At 43.7% G+C, this 18,668-nt stretch overlaps 1 protein-coding gene across 1 annotated transcript in view; it reads left to right on the top strand.

Moving 5' to 3' along the window:
* Positions 1-18,668, top strand: part of LOC122556853 (putative ammonium transporter 1) — a 197,060-nt gene that overhangs the window by 63,786 nt on the left and 114,606 nt on the right. Inside the window, exon 8 of the mRNA XM_087995464.1 lies at positions 12,631-12,710. Coding sequence (XP_087851590.1) covers positions 12,631-12,710 — 80 coding nt within the window. The remainder of the gene's footprint in view (positions 1-12,630; positions 12,711-18,668) is intronic.

Genomic DNA, 18,668 nt, shown 5'->3' with positions numbered 1-18,668 from the left:
CAGTCAGTGGAAGAATGTATGAATGAAAAGCCTTTGTGATGTCACTCCACAAATGTTCAAACAGACAACTGCATCCTCTATGTTTTGTAGGAAGTGCTTTTCAGTACTGTCAATATTTTTTTTTCGGATGCTGTTGTATATCCAGCATTCTCCAGAATTATTGTGCAATGATTCAGCAACTCTATCTAGCTGGTGAGTGATAGGAGTGTGGTTCACTGAGCACTGAGGATAAGAGATGTCATTTGTAGATGCATTCACTGCTTTTGACATGAGGTCATTGGACTTCTTGATGCACTGCTGCTAAGTCCAGACTCTAGGAATTTATATTTCTGGTCCCTATTCCAATCTCTTCTGATGGTTGTCTTAGGAGCTTCTGATTCTCCATGAGACATGGTGTCCCTCCTGCTGCTACTTTCACCGATTATGTCTTCAACTCTGTAAGAAGGGAAGAAAACCACACTGTGTTTAGTCGTAAATTACAAGATTAAGAGTTTTAAAAGCTAGCAATAAAGTTACAAAAAGTGATAGACAGAGAAAATAAGCTCTTGAGAGAAAATAACAAGTCACATAAAAACAGTCAATAAAATGTAAAATTTTACTGTTTAAAAAATAATTGGTGCCACTGTAAACATAGGTCCCTTGGAGAATGAGGTTGTGGTAAAAGTAATGGTTGGCCAAGAAGTAGCAGAGGAGTTGAATAAATGATAATAATTAGGGAAAATTAATAACATCCCACAAATAATAAATAATCAAGGGCAGAGTTGGGCGGGCGGGTGGGGAGCAGCTGTTTGGGTGAGAAGATAAGCACACTAATTATTTGATTGCTTGCATCATAGGATTTTAGAGGAAGTAGCTGCAGAAATGGTGAATGCACCGATAATAATTTTCCAAGAATCCTTGGATTCTATAAATTTCCCAGACACTTAGAAAATTGCCATGTAACACCCATATTCAAGAAGTGAGGAAGACAAAAAAAGCTGGTAATTATCGGCCAGATATCTTAACATGTTATTAGAAAAATGTTAGAGTCTATTATACGGGATGGTTGAGTGTTTAGAAATACATAATTTAATCAAGTAGAGCCAGCAGCAGGACTTCATGAAGGAGAGATTGTACCCGACAAATTCCGTGTAGTCTTTTGAGGAGGTAACAAATAGGGCGATAAAGGAGAACTGGTAGATGGATTTTTGAAAGGACTGGGTACTGAAAATGAGATACTTATTAAGACAAGAGTGCACAGTATTAGGATAGTATATTAGCATGGGAAATTGGCAAGCTCAGTTGGCCGGAAGGCAAGTTTGCAATGCAGAGTGATGGCAACAGTGTGGGCTCAATTCTCACACCGAGTGGACTTTTCATGAAAGACTGTGTTTCTTGATGCCTCCCCCCACCTGAGGTGTGATAAGCCTCAGGTTAAACCATCATCAGTCACTCTGTCACACTCTCTCTCTGTCTCTGTGTGTCTCTCTCTCTCTCTCTGTCTCTCTACTTTGAGAGAGCAGCCCAATGGTCTGGTTAAAGTGTGGTGACTTTACCTTTATTATGATGGGTAGAGAATTAGCTAACTGATAGAAAACATAAAATTGGGATAAAGGGGACACTGTCAAGATGGCAACTTGTAACTACTGTCGTAGTTGTGGGTATCTTCGCTGAGCTGGGAAGTTGATTTGCAGATGTTTTGTCCCCTGTCTAGGTGACATCTTCAGTGCTTTGGACCTCCTATGAAGCGCTGCTGTATTGTGTCTTCTGGAATTTATTTGGTTCCATTCCTGCTACTTCCGATTGCCGGTTCTAGTTGTTCATTGTACTAGTCGGTATATTGGGTCTAGGTCTATTTGTTTTTGGTGGAGTCCGTGGATGAGTGCCACACTTATAGAAATTCTCTAGCTGTCCTCCGTTTGGCTTGTCCTGCGATCATTGTGTTATCCCAGTTGAATTTGTGGTCCTTGTGTGTGGCTGCTAGGGACAGTTAGTTGTGGCGTTTAGTGGCTACTTGGTGTTCGTGAATGCGGATTGCTAGTTGTCTGCCTGTTTGTCCAATATAATATTTTGTACGGTCTTTGCATGGAATATTGAAAATTACGTTGGTCTTGCACATGGTGGGTATAGGGTCTTTTGTCCTGGTGAGGCATTGTCTGCGTGTGTCTGTCGGTTTATGGCTGTCATTTATTCCAGTGTTCAGAGAATTCTGGCTGTCAGATCCGAGACATGTTTTATGTAAGGTAACATTGCTAGTGAGTTAGATCGTGGCATGTCCCCGTCACGTTGTTTGACTGTTAAGCATCTGCGGATGAAGTTTCGGGGATATCCGTTCTTGGTGAATACTCTTAGAGGTGTTCTTCTTCCCTTCATAAGTCGAGAGTGCTGCAGTGTGTTGTAACTCTTTTGAACAGGGTCCTAATGCAGCTTCTCTTGTGTGTGTTCAGGTGATTGCTGTTGCAGTGCAGGACTTGGTTGGTGTATGTATCTTTCCTGTACATTTTTGAGGTGCATTCACTGTTCTGTGTTCTTTCTATCATTACGTTCAGGAATAGGAGTTGATTGTTGATTTTCTCCTCTCTCGTAAATCTGATCCCTGTGAGCATGGTGTTGATAATCTGGTGTGCTTGATTCCTGCTCAGTTATGATAACAAAAGTGTCGTCCATGTATCTGATTTAGAGTTTGGGTTGGATTTGTGGGAGGGCTATTTGTTCCAGTCTTGCATCGCTCTTTCTACTATGAGCCCAGAGATGGGTGAGCCCATTGGTGTTCCATTGATCTGTTCATATATTTGGTTGTTGAATGTAAAGTGTGTCGTCAAGCCCAGGCCTAGTAGTTTGAGTATGCAGTCCTTTTTGGTAGGTTGTCTGTTTTGCTTGTCCAGGAGGTTGGCTATTGTCTCACTGGCTAGAGTTTTGTCAACTGTAGTGAACAGTGCCATTACATCAAGTGAGACCATTGTTTCGTCCTTGTCTACATTTATGTTTTTGATGTTAGTAAGGGTACAATGGTTTGTCTGACTGTTTGCTGTGTCTCTTCGATTAGTCGGTTAGTTCTGAGCATTCTAGAAAAGACAAATGAACAAACTCAACACCAAAGAGAGAGAGAAGTTATAAAAACACTTAAAAATGACAAGAATATAATCATAGTACCAGCGGATAAGGGCAGAATAATGGTTATCATGGATGGGCAGCATGGTGGTTCAGTGGCCAGCAGCCTCACAGTGCCAGGGACCCAGGTTCGATTCCCACCTCGGGCAACTGTCTGTCTGGAGTTTGCACTTTCTCCCCGCATCTTTGTGGGTTTCCTCCGGGTGCTCCAGTTTCCTCCCACAATCTAAAGATGTGCAGGTCAGGTGAATTGGCCATGCTAAATTGCCCATAGTGTTAAGTGCATTAGTAAATGTGGGGTAGGGGAATGGGTCTGGGTGGGTTACCCTTCGGAGGGTCGCTGTGGACTTGTTGGGCCGAAGGGTCTGTTTCTTTACTGTCGGGAATCTAATCTAATCTAAAATCAAGACCGAATGTATTCAGAAAGCAGAGAAACTACTTGCAGATACTGACACCTACCTCCAGAGAGTTTGTGACCCCATGACATAGCTAACCAGTAGAATAAACTACATACTATGGAACCTGCAAAAAAAAGGACTAATAACCAGGATTGACCTACAAAGGATGAAACCAGAAAGCAACAACACCCCAAGATTTTACGGATTGCCCAAAGTACACAAACCAGACAAACTACTTAGACCCATAGTGACACTCCCTGGAACTCCATTGCATAAACTGGCAAAAGAACTTCAACAAAAACTAAAACATCTTATTAGCAGACCCAAACACTCCATACAATTATCACAGCAATTCCTAGACAACGTCACTCCACTCCCGGCACATTCACTTGACACGCAAGAGGTGTAAAACCTGTACCCACTCTTCCGCCCTCACCTCTAAGCAAGCCCCAAAGGAGCTTCATCCAACAGAGATTTTCCTGCACATCCAAACCCCTCATCTGGACTCGATGTGGTCTCTTCTACATTGAAGAGACAGGGCGCCAACTTGTGGAATGTTTCAGAGAACGTCTCCAGGACACATGCACCAAACAACCCCACCGTCCTGTGGCCGACCACTTCAACTCCCCCTCCCACTCCAAGAAGGACATGCAAGTGCTGGGCTTCCTCTACTGCCAAATCCTCGCCATCCGATGCCTGAGGGAAGAATGCCCCATCATTCGACGAGAGACCCTCCAACCACACTGCATCAATGTTGATTTCACCAGCTTCCTCATTTCCTGTCCCTCCAGTTTATCCCAGATCCAACCCTCTAACTCAACACTGCCCTCTTGAACTTTTCACACCTGTCCATCTTCCTTCCAACTATCCGGTCTACCCTCCACTCTGCCCTATCACCATCACCCCACATCTGCATCCACCTATCACTTTCCCTGCTACTTTCACCCCCAGCCCCACATCCCTCCTATTTAACTGTCAGCTCCCTTGGCCCCCAACCCCCCCACATTCCCGATGAAGGGTTTATGCCCAAAACCTCGACTGTTCTGCTCCTTGGTTGCTGCCTGACCTGCTGTGCTTTTCCAGCACCACACTTTTTGACTCCCCTGTGCGAGCACCTCGGAGCAATTCTTGTAATCTCAGAATAAGGAAATCATTCATTTAAAACAGTTGAAGGAATTTCTGTGAGTCTGCCGGATTCTTTATCGCAGATGGTTGTCAAATATGTGACACTAAGTACATTAAGGCTGTTACGATGCAGAGGACGAACCCCTCTGCTAATTAGAACCAAAAAGCTAGTTTCGCCTCATAATCTATTAAAAATGTGAGTGAGCAAAAGAGAACTCCTAATAGGTTTGTGAACTCTATTCACTCTGACTCTATTTGAGTCTTTATTGAGCATCGCATCCACTTCCTTCTGGACCTGTGCAGCTTTGAGAGGATTAACCCTGTAGGGGTGTTGTTTTATTGGAACAGCATTCCCTACTTCCAACTCATGCACAGTAGTATTAGTCCTCCCCATACTATTCCTGCATATGTCCTCATATTGCTGCAACAAACCTTTCACCTTGGTTCTTTGCTCCTGAGACAGTTCACTATCCTATCCCATTCTTCAAAGACTTCCTCGTTATTTAATGTATTTTGAGGCATTTTAAAACCACACTATCTGGATTTGATTCCTCACTCTGTCGGGCAGTAATTAACACCTGTTTGTCCAGTGGCTTTCCTATCCTCTGGTACATTTTACAAGTGCAGCAAAACTCAACCACATCCTTATGCAGTCCAGACCAATAAGAAGTGTTTTTGTACCTTAGCTTGAGTCTTCCTCACACTTGGATGATTTCCTACTGGTAATTCATGTGCTACCAATAATATTTCCTGTCTGTATGCTACTGGCAACACAATCTGGTGCACTTCTGCCCATTTCTCCTCTGCACTAACCTACCAGGAACTCCATTTTCATCTTAAGATTCTATCCTTAAGATGAAAACCGTCGGGAATACATTCTGATTCCTATTCTGAGTATGCATCATAACATATATAGTTTGTTGTATCATAGGGTGGCATGGTGGCTCAGTGGTTAGCATCGCTGCCTCATAGTACCAAGGTCCCAGGTTCGATTCCAACTTCAGGCTTCTGTCTATGTGGAGTTTGCACATTCTCCCCGTGTCTGTGTAGGTTTCCTCCGGGTGCTCTGGTTTCCTCCCACATTCCAAAGACGTGCAGGTCAGGTGAATTGGCCATGTTAAATTGCCCATAGTGTTAGGTGCATTAGTCAGAGGGAAATGGTTACTCTTTGGAGGGGTGGTGTGGACTGTTGGGCTGAAGGGCCTGTTTCCACACTGTAGGGAATCTAATCTAATCATATTTTTGTTTAAATCCATTAGCCTTTCAGGACTAAACACTTTTGCCTGTAGCTCTACCTGTTCAGGATTTTCCTGTACCATTACCTCAAACAGGGTGTCAGCTAACTGAACCTTAACTCCTTTGTCTTTCTCTTTAGTTTTTCCTTCTTGCTGTAACTTATGATAGTGGGGTCTTGTTATTACATAGTCTGGAAAACTTGCAGGGTATTTTTCTTCTAACTCCTCAGTTCCCTGCTTTTCCTTTGGCTTTTCCACCACAAGTGGCAGAACCCCTACCTTGGGTTCCAAGGGTTCCACAGGACCCTGCTAGGTCATTTCCAAGAACAAACTGTATTCCTGGAACTGATGCTCTGTCAATTCCTCCCACTCTTACTTCCCCAGTCTTGATTGACTCTCCAACTTGATCTTGCATAGAGAACACTAAATTTCTGTCCATCTATTCCACAAATTGCCACTCTCGCGGGTAACATGTCAGAAAGAGTGCAAATACTTTCATCTCTTACTATTAGAAACTGACCAGATCCTGCATCTCTTAAAATTGTAACTTCTTTCCCTTCTCTCTCTGTTCTTTCTGAGTAAACTTTACCCACAGAGATGAAGTCTATAGAGATCGGGCACTAATTCAATACCCAGCCCCGCCAAGGCTGTGCATTCTCCTGCAGCTCCTCAACTCTTCTTTGCGTTTCCTTTACTACTTTCACTAATCCCACTGGCTTGGCCTCTTTGACCATATCTTTTGCTCCAGTGCCTTTCTTCAATGACCAGCACTGTGACTTGGCATGTGCCTCACCTCACCAAAATGAAAATACTTGAGGACTTTCACCTCTTTTTCAGCCCTTTGGGCTTCTTTTTTCAACTGGTGGTGAAATATTTCCAGTGTGATCTTCTTTTCGTTTTGTAGTAAAGGATCTCCCCTTCTCCCAATTTCTGTCCCTCATGGAATGAAATTGCTGTCAGAAGCTAGATTGCGATTTATACACTAATGCATATTCACCTGCCATCTCTGCAGCTCTTCTCACTTCTTGAACTTTCTATTCATCTAATAAGTTCTTATCATTTTTGGAAGTGAATTTTTACATTCTTTCAGCAGAATAATCTCCCTTAGACCCTCACATTTCTTGTCTATTTTTAAGTTCTACACCCATATATCAAAATTGCTTTGTTTAATTCTTTCAAACTCAGCATAAGTCTGACCTGGTTCCTTCTTTATATTTCTGAACCACTGGCTATACGCTTCTGGTACTAATTCATAGGCACTCAAAATTGCCTTTTTGACATCTGCATAATCTCTTGACTCCTCATCTGACAACGCTGCAAATCCCTCACTAGCTTAGCTTGAACAATCATTACCCACAAATTCTCTGGCCACTCCATCTGCCTAGCCAATTTTTCAAATGAAGATAAAAAAATGCTTTGACATCTTTCTCATTGAAATCTGACAATGTTTTAATATACTTGTATATATCCCTACCATGTCTTTGGCTCCGATGGGTTTGCTCATCATCACTCTCCTCCCCCCAAGCCTAACTTCTACTTCAGAACAGACCATAGAGCATGGAGTCCCGCATCGGGACGAACCTCGACAAACACCACTGCATTCTTCTCCAGACATCCTTTGCGAAGGCACATTCCAGAAGGAGGTGTGTGACAGTCTCGTCCCCTCCACAGCCACTTCGAGGGCAGCATGCGGTGTGGCAGAGAGTCCGAGCATGCATAAAGGATGTCACAGGCAGAGCCGATGAGGCATTCTGCCCACGGAACTGCTCGACAAGATCCGCTCTCTCCTTTTCCCGAAGGGTCTCAAGGACACTATGTGCTGACCACTTCCTGATGGACTTGTGGTGAAAAGTGTTTTGCTTCATAAATTTCTCCATGAAGGACGGGTGTTACGGAACGATCCAACTACTTGGAGCGTTCTGCAGCAGCGAGGCCAGGCCCATCCTTCACAACATCGGGGACAGGTAGAACCTCAGCACGTAGTGACACTTGGTGTTTGCGTACTGGGGATCCACACACAGCTTGATGCAGCCACAAACAAAGGTGGCCATCAGGGTGAGGGTGGCATTGGGTGTGCTTTTTCCCCCGTTGCCCAGATCTTTATAAATCGAGTCCCTTCGGACCCGGTCCATCTTTGATCTCCATATAAAATGGAAGATGGTCCAGGTGACTGCGATGGCACAGGTTCTGGGAATAGGCCAGACCTGTGCCACATATAACAACACTGACAGTGCCTCACACCTGATAACTAGGTTTTTACCCGCGATGGAGAGCGACCATAGCTTCCATCTGCCCAGATTCTGCCTCACTTCCTTGATACGCTCCTCCCAAGACTTGGCGCATGCCCCAGCCCCTCCGAACCAAATACCCAGCACCTTCAGGTGGTCAGTCCTGACAATGAAGGAGATGGAGGATTGGTCGGCCCAGTTCCCGAAGAGTGTGGCCTCGCTTTTGCCTCGGTTTACCTTGGCCCCGAGGCCCATTCCAACTGGTCACATATGCACCTGAGCCTGCGCACGGACAGTGGATCCAAGCAGAAAACAGCGACATCATCCATGTACAGGGAGGCCTTAACCTGCAGACCCCCGCTGCCAGGAATAGTCACCCCTCTCAGGCTCGCATCCTTCCTGATGGACTCGGCAAATAGCTCTATGCAGCACACAAACAAGGCAGGAGAGAGAGGGCAGCCCTGTCTGACTCCGGATCTGACTGGGAAGCTGTCTGATTCCCACCCATTGATTGAGACTGCACTGACAATGTTGGTGTCGAGCAGTCTGATCCAGTTGTAGATTCCCTCCCCAAAGCCCATTTTGGAGAGAACATCTCTCATATACGTATGTGATATCCTGTCAAAGGCTTTCTCCTGGTCCAGGCTGATGAGGCAGATGTCCAGTCCCCTGTCCTGCACGTAGGCGATCGTATCCCTGAGGAGTGCGAGACTCTCAGCGATCTTTCTGCCCGGTACAGCCCAGGTTGGTTAGGGTGGATCACTGATCCCAGAGCAGACCTGACCCGGTTGGCGATGACCTTTGCCAAGATTTTGTAATCCGCATTCAATAGTGAGATTGGTCTCCAATTTCTGATTTCCTCCCTCTCCCCCTTCCACTTGTAGATGAGGGTGATGATGCCTTTCCTCATGGATTCACTCATGGTACCTGCCAGAAGCATACTGACATATACCTCCAGCTGGTCTTGACCAATCAAGACCCACAGAGCAGAATAGAGCTTGACCGGTAAGCCGTCGCTTCTGAGAGTTTTATTCTTTTTGAAGCACTCGAGGGCCTTGGTCAGCTCATGTAGAGATAGTGGCTGGTCCAGCCTCTCCCATGTTCTGTCGTCTAAGACCTCCGTGATAAAGGACAGGAACGATCGGGAGGCCACACTGTCGGTTGGCTTCGAGTCATACAGACTGGCATAGAAGGATTTGCTGATCCTAATGACATCAGCCTGAGATGACGTTACTGAGCCATCTTCTTCCTTCAGGCTGCTGAGAACGGAGCTCTCTTTGTGCACCTTCTGGAAGAAGAAACGTGAGCCTGTCTCGTTCTGCTCCATGGAGCGGACCCTGTACCGGAAGATTATCTTGGAGGCCTCCGAGGCAAAGAGCAAGGCTTGCTGGACTTTCACCTCCTGGAGGTCCTCTGTGACGTCGACCCCCATCGTCTGCAGCAGGAGCAAGTTCTGGATACTTTCCTGGCGTTGGGAAAGTTTTCCCCGCCTCTCTCTCACCTCCTGAACACCTTTGAGGATGAAGAACCTCTTGATGTTCCCTTTTACTGTTTCCCACCAGTCTGCTGGAGACTCAAACAGGGGCTTCACGGTTCTCCAACCTGTTCTTGAGCTGCTCAATGTTTCCCAGGGTCAACAGCTTGGTGTTCAGCTTTCATGTTCCCTTACCAGCCCACTGCTCATCCTGTAGGTGACAGTCGGCCAGCAGGAGGCAGTATATGTCTGCTTTATTTAATTTAAAAAATATACATTATTCATAAATATTTTGATGATCTGTACAATTGGTCATGCCATACTATATAAACATTCCATTTCTTTGCATACAGAGATCGAATAATCACTGTGAAGGATGAGTCTGTACATTGACCATCCATATGTTTAGCTGAGGCGTCAGCGGAGCCCAATTACTGCGCGGGCCCCCTGTTCCTTGGCAGGCAGACGTTACACAGTGGTCTTTCCACACCGCACCTTGGCGACAGCTGCCCCAAGCTTCAGCGCGTCCCTTAACACGAAGTCCTGGACCTTGGAATGTGCCAGTCTGCAACACTCAGTTGGGGTCAGCTCCTTCAGCTGGACAGACCAAAGAGCATCTTTCACCGAGTTGATGATCCTCCAGGCACAATTGATGTTCGTCCCGGTGTGTGTCCCGGGGAACAGACCGTAGAGCACGGAGTCCCGCGTCACGGAGCTGCTTGGGACGAACCTCGACAAACACCACTGCATTCGTCTCCTGACTTCCTTTGTGTAGGCACATTCCAGAAGGAGGTGTGTGACAGTCACGTCCCCTCCGCAGCCGCTTCGAGGGCAGCATGTGGTGTGCCAGAGAGTCCGGGCGTGCGTAAAGGATCTCACAGGCAGAGTCCTTCTCACCACCAGCCAAGCCATGTCTTGGTGCTTGTTGGAAAGTTCTGGCAATAAGGCATTCTGCCAAATTTCTCCACAAAGGACAGGTGATACGGAATGGTCCAACTACTTGGAGCGTTCCGCGGCAGCGAGGCCAGGCCCATCCTTTGCAACACCGGAGACAGGTAGAACCTCAGTACGTAGTGACACTTGGTGTTTGCGTACCGGGGATCCACACACAGCTTGATGCAGCCACACACAAATGTGGCCATCAGGGTGAGGGTGGCATTTGGTGTGTTTGTTCCCCCATTGCCCAGAGCTTTGTACATTGACTCCCTTCGGACCCTGGCCATCTTTGATCTCCATATAAAATGGAAAATGGCCTGGGTGACTGCGATGGCACAGGTTCTGGGAACAGGCCAGACCTGTGCCACATATAACAACACTGACAGTGCCTTACACCTGATGACCAGGTTTTTACCTGCGATGGAGAGCGACCGTAGCTTCCATCTGCCCAGTTTCTGCCTCACTTTCTTGATATGCAACCCCCAAGACTTGGCGCATGCCCAGCCCCTCCGAACCAAATACCCAGCACCTTCAGGTGGTCCGTCCTGACGGTGAAGGGGTTGGAGGATTGGTCCGCCCAGTTCCCGAAGAGCATGGCCTCGCTCTTGCCTCGGTTGACCTTGGCCCCCGAGGCTCGTTCCAACTGGTCACATATGCACCTGAGTGTGTAACTGTATCTGCCACCACCACTGTTTCTGACAGCTTGTTCCACACATATACCACCCTCTGCGTGAAAAGGTTACCCTCAGGTCCTTTATAAATATTTCTCCTCTCACTTTAACCCTATGGCCTGTCGATTTGGACTCCCTGACCCTTGCAAAAAGACCTTGGTTAATCACCCTATCTAAGCTCTCGGAGTTCATTTATATAGATTATAAAAATTTTGAAGCTCCAGCACTGATCCCTGTGACAAATCACCTATTACATTCTGCCAATCAAAAATATTACCCATTTACATCTACTCTGAATACTGTGGCTGGAGAAACTCAGTTTGCCCACCAGCCTCTGATGAGAAAACAACATTGATAGGAGGGCCACTAGACACAGTGTTAATACAGTTTTCTGTGTATTGAAAGTGCAGGACCTGCTGAATTTCTCCAGCAATTTCTGTTTGTTTGTTTTAGATTTCTAGAATCCAGAGTTGTGCAAATAACCTTAAATGTGGGTCTTATCAAATGCCTTCTGAAAATTTAAGTACAGTACATTGGTTTTCCCATTATCCACAGCATGTTAGTACAGTAATCTTTTATAATTTGGTCAAATTGGTTAAACATGTTTGATTGCCTTTTACAAACCATGTTCATTTTTCTCAATTCCCCTGAACCTGCTATAATATAATTAATATTCAATTCTAATGCCCTCCCCATGACAGATATTAACTGGCTTGTAGTTGTCTGCTTTCTGCCTCCCTCCCATTGAATAGTTTAATTTTCTATTTGAAAAGCAAAGAAGCACCTCCTTTCCCTTCTTCGTGCAACTTCCTTACGCACCCGATTCCAAAGACTGTGTTCAAAATTGCACTCAGTGGTATGTTGCACTGAGATCCCTCTAATCATTTCCTCTGAAACTAGAGTTTCACCCCTACATAAGCAATTTCCACTGGTTTACTTAATTAGCTAACTCCAGTTGCTGTAAAACAGTGAATTTGTATTTTACTACTTAAAAGGGTGCTTCTAATGCAGTGGTTGAGTCGCACCTCTGAACCAGCAGGACTGGATTCAAGTCTCACCTGCTCAAGAGGTGTGTAATAACATTCCAGGAAAATATCTATGTTAAAACTGGATAAAAGTTAGAATTTAAACTGTAAATGACAGTTATGCATTAATTTTGCCTGCATTTCACATTTTAAAGAAATAGAACTCCCTTTTTCACCCACTCCCATCAATTTTCAAAATCATGTTCAATTAAAACTCCAACATTTGATACTGAGTGCTTTGTGGACTTGAACTGCATTGAAATGTGATAAAGGCTGTAACTGTTATGGAGAATCCAACATTCACAATATATAGACATGTTTGTAATTCTAATCACAGAATTTATATTTCTTTTTGTTTAAAAAATATTTGATAAAATGATATATGAAATGAACAGTATAAGTATAGATAACAATTGCCAATAAATCACGTTTATTTATTTTGTTTTAGTTTACCTGAGTGGAGGTTCATTGGGCTTGATGTTTGCTGGATTATTTATGGACCAGACAAATAATCAAGGACAAGCTGTGGTAAGATAAAGCTCTCTAACGATTATAAAATATCATGACATATTTTTAATTATCAAACAGAATACTCGAGTGATTGGAACTCTAAAATAATGAATTAATACCTTGCTGTATGGTTTATAAGACTGAGAAAACAAATTTTGTTATGACAAAAATGATTAATTGTTGTCCAAATTGTTGCATGTTATCAGCATCTTTAATTCTGTCGTGAAAGAAAGTACAGCAGGAACTACTCAGCAGGTCACTCAGCATCTGTAGAACAAAACAGAGTCTACATTTCAGGACAGAACTCTTCAATCAGGAACATTAGCAGCAGAATTATATTCAGCCATGATCTGTAACCTCATGGCCTGACATATTCCACCTGCTCTACCAATACATTTAAGCCAGGAGATCAACTTTGATTCAGTGAAGAGTGCAAGAGGGCATGTCAGGAGCAGTCCCAGGCATCTTTTAAAATTGGTGTGTCAACCTCATAAAGCTACAACACAGGACCACTTGCATACAAACCGTGGAAGTATTATGTAATGGAACTAAGTGATCCCACAGTCAATGGGTCAGATCTAATCTTTGCAGTCTTGGCCACATCTGGTCATGAATGGTACTGGACAATCAAACAACTAACAGGAGGTGGAGGTTCCACAAATATATTTGTCCTACATGTTGGGATTCAAAACACAAGTGCAAAAAGAAAGGGCTGAAGTATTTGCATCCATCTTCAGCCAGAACTGGTGAATGAATAATTCATCTTGACCTCCTTCTGAACCCCAGCATCACAAATGCCACCCTTCAACCAATTTGGTTCATTCCAAATAATATCAAGAGCTGGCTAACAGTCGTGGATACTGCAAAGGCCGTGGACCTCAACAACATTCCAGCATTAGTATGAAAGACTTTTGCTACAGAACTAGTCATTCTCTTGCCAACCTGTTCCAGCACAGTGACAACAATGGCATCTACTTGGCAAGGTGTAAGAATGCCCAAGAATGTTCTGTATATAAAAATCGAGCCAATTATCATTTTATAATTCTAGTCTTGTTAATCAGCAAAAGAATAACCTTCTCATGGTCCAAACATCAACAAATGAGCTGAATTCCAAAGACGAGGTTAAAGTGAAACTCCTGAACATCAAGAAGCCCTAGAAAATCAGTGAGAAAGCTCTCCTGGTTGAAATAATTCCTAGCACAAAAACAAATCGTTCTTGTTGTTGACAACAGTTATCTCAGCTCCATGAGCCACTGCAAGGGTTCCTCTGGGTAATGTTCTTGGCCTAACCATCTTTATCTTCTTCATCACTGACCTTCTCTCCATCACAGGTCAGAAGTGGGGATGTTCACTCATGATTGCACAACATTCAGAACCATTCACAACTCCTCAGATACTAAAGCAGTCCATGTCCATACACAGCAAGATCTGGACAATGGCTTGGGATGAGAAATGGAAAGTAACATTTACACTATACAAGTGAAAAGAGAGAGAATCTAGCCATCACCCACCATCACTCCTTGATATTCAATGGAATTACCATTGTTCAATCAGCTACTACCAGCATCCTGAAGGTTATATTGATGGGAAACTGAAATAGAACTGCCAGATAAATATGTTGACTACAAGAGCAGGACAGAAGACAGGAATTCTGTGTGAAGAAACTCACCTGTCTCCTGAGTGCATATGTACCATCTAAAGGATACATATCCAGAATGTGATGGAGTATTCTCCATTTGGCTGGATGAGTGAAGCTGTGACAACACTCAAGAAGATTGACACTATCCAGGACAAAGCAATCTGCTTCATTGGCATTCAATCCATTACCTTTAAACTTCACTCACTCCACCACTCATACACAGCAGCAGCAGTGTATACTGACGATGCATTGAAGTAAGGCTCCTCCAAGAGCACTTCCCAAACCTTTGACTTCCACTGCAGGAACATCACCACCTGTAACGTCACCTTGCAAACCACACACCATTCTGACTAAGGACTATCTTGTTATTTCTCCCACTGTCACTGGGTCAAAATCCTTTAACACCCTTCCTAATAGCACATCTGTGTCCTTACAACCCAAGGACTGCATCAGTTCAAGAAAGCATCACAACACCATCTCTCAGAACAATTACCAATTGGTAATAATTGCTGGCCCAGGCAGAGACATCCACAATCCATAGATTAATTTAAAAACAACGTGCTGGGCAGAGGAAGGTGGGTGAAAGTAGGAAGGTTGTCTCTCACCAAACTTGGTGAAAGATCAGGAAGGAAGGGTTGGAACCACCTTTGATTGGTTCCCCATAGGCACGTGGGGTGCCCCCTCCATAATTATACCCCACATTTGTACCTCTTTGTCTGGTCTCCACAAAACAGAGACCAATAAGGTGGACCAGAACATGAAAAGAAATTATTAACAATGGTAAGAAGATATTCAAGATAGAAAATAGGGAGTTAATTGACAAAAGTTTTGGAGATAAGATCCTGTGTAAGTATAAATTGCATCTGTGTGTACTCAAACAAGCATTGTCATATTCATTGGCCATGATGAAAACTACCAGAACTGACAGGTGACAATTATCTGGAAAGATTGAACAAGCTGGGGCCCATTCTAGAGAAACAAAGAAATGTTAGTATGCAGTGAATAAAGAGAACTGATGGCTGACCTGGCAGAAATTCCTGAAATTTTGAAGAGGATTGTTCGATTTAATGTGAAGAAAACATTTCCACTTGAAAGGCAGATCAAAAGTAAAAGCTGTAAATATAAAAGAGTCACGAGTAAATCAAGAATGGATTTTGTCAAGAGATGGTTAGAAATTAAATTGGAAAAGCTTGTATGAAACATAAATACGGGCATATAATTGTTTGGCTGAGTAGATTACTTTAATGTTGCAAATTCTATACATTCAATATGCTGATGTAGAGACATTATTTTGAAACGTGTAATGTATGAAATTTAAATTTGGATATTTGTCATCTAAGACTTGACAACGAAGGTCAGAAATCACACTAAGATTATCTACAAAGTTCTTTGCATAGATGATATAAAGAACACATCAATCATATTTCAGATCAGACCATTGCTTTGATGTCAACATGCTTACCCAGCGAGGATTTTTGTTTGATTATTTTGAAAGAAACCTAATATTTACTGTGATAGTGTATGCAGTGAAACTAAAAGCATTTAATGCTGTTTTCTGTGTGAATAGCAATGCAAAGGCTATCTGAAAAATAATTTAGATTGTCCAACACGACACAGAGACTTCCACCACTGTAGGACCTTCCTTTCAATTGATTCAGCTGCTCTGTATCACTTCAATTTCTTTCCAGAATGGCTGCATTTTAGAATTAGCATTACATAACATGTATGTGTTTTATATTTGTGAACTATTGGGTATTTGAATATCATTGACTTAATTGAAATAACAACTGAAAGTTATCAGGTGGTCTATTGAAATCATGCTCAAGGTCTTTTTAAGAATTGTTCATTGTCTTTTATTGCAGGCTATTGAATATAATTGCCTTGCACTTTGTGTTGTGATGATTTGGACTGCATTTGTTATGGGTTTTGTATACCTGCTACTAAAAATTGTTGGAATTTTAAAGCCATTTCCAAAATTAGAGCCACAAGGTAGGCTTTCCGATACTTTAATATTTCATAGAAGATAGAATAGCTCCAATTATTTTAGTATAAGGTAAAAACGGAAAATGTTGAAAATACTCAGCAGCTTTATCGCAGTATGTGTGAAGCGTGAAACAGAAATTTAAAAGCTAATCAGCTTGATTTGAGGAGTAGGGGTAAACATAGAACATAGAAGAATACAGCGCAGTACAGGCCCTTCGGCCCTCGATGTTGCGCCGATCCAAGCCCACCTAATCTACACTAGCCCACTATCCTCCATATGCCTATCCAATGCCCGCTTAAATGCCCATAATGAGGGAGAGTCCACCACTGCTACTGGCAGGGCATTCCATGAACTCACGACTCGCTGAGTAAAGAACCTACCCCTAACATCTGTCCTATACCTACCCCCCCTTAATTTAAAGCTATGCCCCCTTGTAATAGCTGACTCCATACGTGGAAAAAGATTCTCACTGTCGACCCTATCTAAACCCCTAATCATCTTATACACCTCTATCAAGTCACCCCTAAAACTTCTTTTCTCCAATCAAAACAACCCCAAGTGCCTCAGCCTTTCCTCATACGATCTTTCAGCCATACCAGGCAACATCCTGGTAAACCTCCTCTGCACCCGTTCCAGTGCCTCCACATCCTTCCTATAGTATGGCGACCAAAACTGCACACAATACTCCAGATGCGGCCGCACCAGAGTCTTATACAACTGCAACATGACCTCAGTACTCCGGAACTCAATTCCTCTACCAATAAAAGCCAGTACACCATATGCCTTCTTCACCGCACTATTTACCTGGGTGGCAACTTTCAAAGATTTGTGTACATGGACACCAAGATCCCTCTGCTCATCCACACTACCAAGTATCCGACCGTTAGCCCAGTACCCCATCTTTTTATTACTCTTACCAAAGTGAATCACCTCACACTTAGCTACATTGAACTCCATTTGCCACCTTTCTGCCCAGTTCTGCAGCTTATCTATATCCCGCTGTAACCTGCCACATCCTTCCTCACTGTCTACAACTCCTCCGACTTTCGTATCATCCGCAAACTTGCTCACCCAACCTTCTAGCCCCTCCTCCAGGTCATTTATAAAAATGACAAACAGCAATGGTCCCAAAACATCCTTGCGGAACACCGCTAGTGACGGCACTCCAAGATGAACCTTTGCCATCAACTACTACCCTCTGTCTTCTTCCAGCCAGCCAACTCCTAATCCAAACCTCCAACTCACCCTCAATGCCATACCTCCGTATGTTTTGCAGTAGTCTACCATGGGGAACCTTATCAAATGCCTTACTAAAATCCATATACACCACATCTACTGCTTTCCCCTCGTCCACCTCCTTAGTCACCTTCTCAAAGAATTCAACAAGGTTTGTGAGGCACGACCTGCCCTTCACAAAACCATGCTGACTATCCTTGATCACATTATTCCTATCCAGATGTTCATAAATCCTATCCCTTACAATTCTCTCTAAGATTTTGCCCACAACAGAAGTGAGAGTCACCGGCCTATAGTTACCAGGGTTATCCCTACTCCCCTTCTTGAACAAGGGAACCACATTTGCTATCCTCCAATCTTCTGGCACTACATAAAAATCAAGGCCAATGGCTCTGCAATCTCCTCCCTTGCTTCCCAGAGAATCCTAGGATAAATGCCATCAGGCCCAGGGGACTTATCTATTTTCACCCTTTCCAGAATTTCCAACACCTCTTCTCTACATACCTCAAAGCCATCCATTCTACTTAATTGTGACTCAGTACTCACATTGACAACAATGTCCTGTTCCTGATTGAATACTGACGAAAAGTATTCATTCAGTGTCTCCCCAATCTCTTCAGCCTCCACACGCAACTTCCCACTACTATCCTTGACTGGACCTATTCCTACCCTAGTCATTCTTTTATTCCTGACATACCTATAGAAAGCCTTAGGGTTTTCCCTAATCCTACCAACTAAGGACCTTTCATGTCCCCTCCTTGCTGTTATGCTTCTGTTATGCTTCTGTTATGCTTCTGATTTTAAACCATCCCCACAGAAATGCCTGGCTCCCTGCTCTTTGAGTGTCTTTATATTAAAGGCTGAAGGCTTATTGGGAGGGCTGGCACATTTGATCAGGATAATCCTGGCCATGCTTGGCTGTCTCACACTGACTGGAAGCTCTCTGAGCCCAAGCAACTGCAGCTAATGTCCAATGCTACTCACCACTAGACTGGACTGAATGTGAAAATAAGTCAGGTGGGTGGGATGTACTGCTGGATCCAAGCTGTCACGGTGCAGCAGTGGTGCTTAAGGGTGGGGGTAAAACAAAATAGGGGAGAGAAATATAGTTTGGAAA

Source organism: Chiloscyllium plagiosum, unplaced genomic scaffold (genome assembly GCF_037043375.1).
Source record: "Chiloscyllium plagiosum isolate Xiang-an unplaced genomic scaffold, Cpla_swu_hap1 HiC_scaffold_16, whole genome shotgun sequence".
Taxonomy (NCBI): Eukaryota; Metazoa; Chordata; class Chondrichthyes; order Orectolobiformes; family Hemiscylliidae; genus Chiloscyllium; species Chiloscyllium plagiosum.
This window is presented reverse-complemented; position numbering and strand designations above follow the sequence as displayed.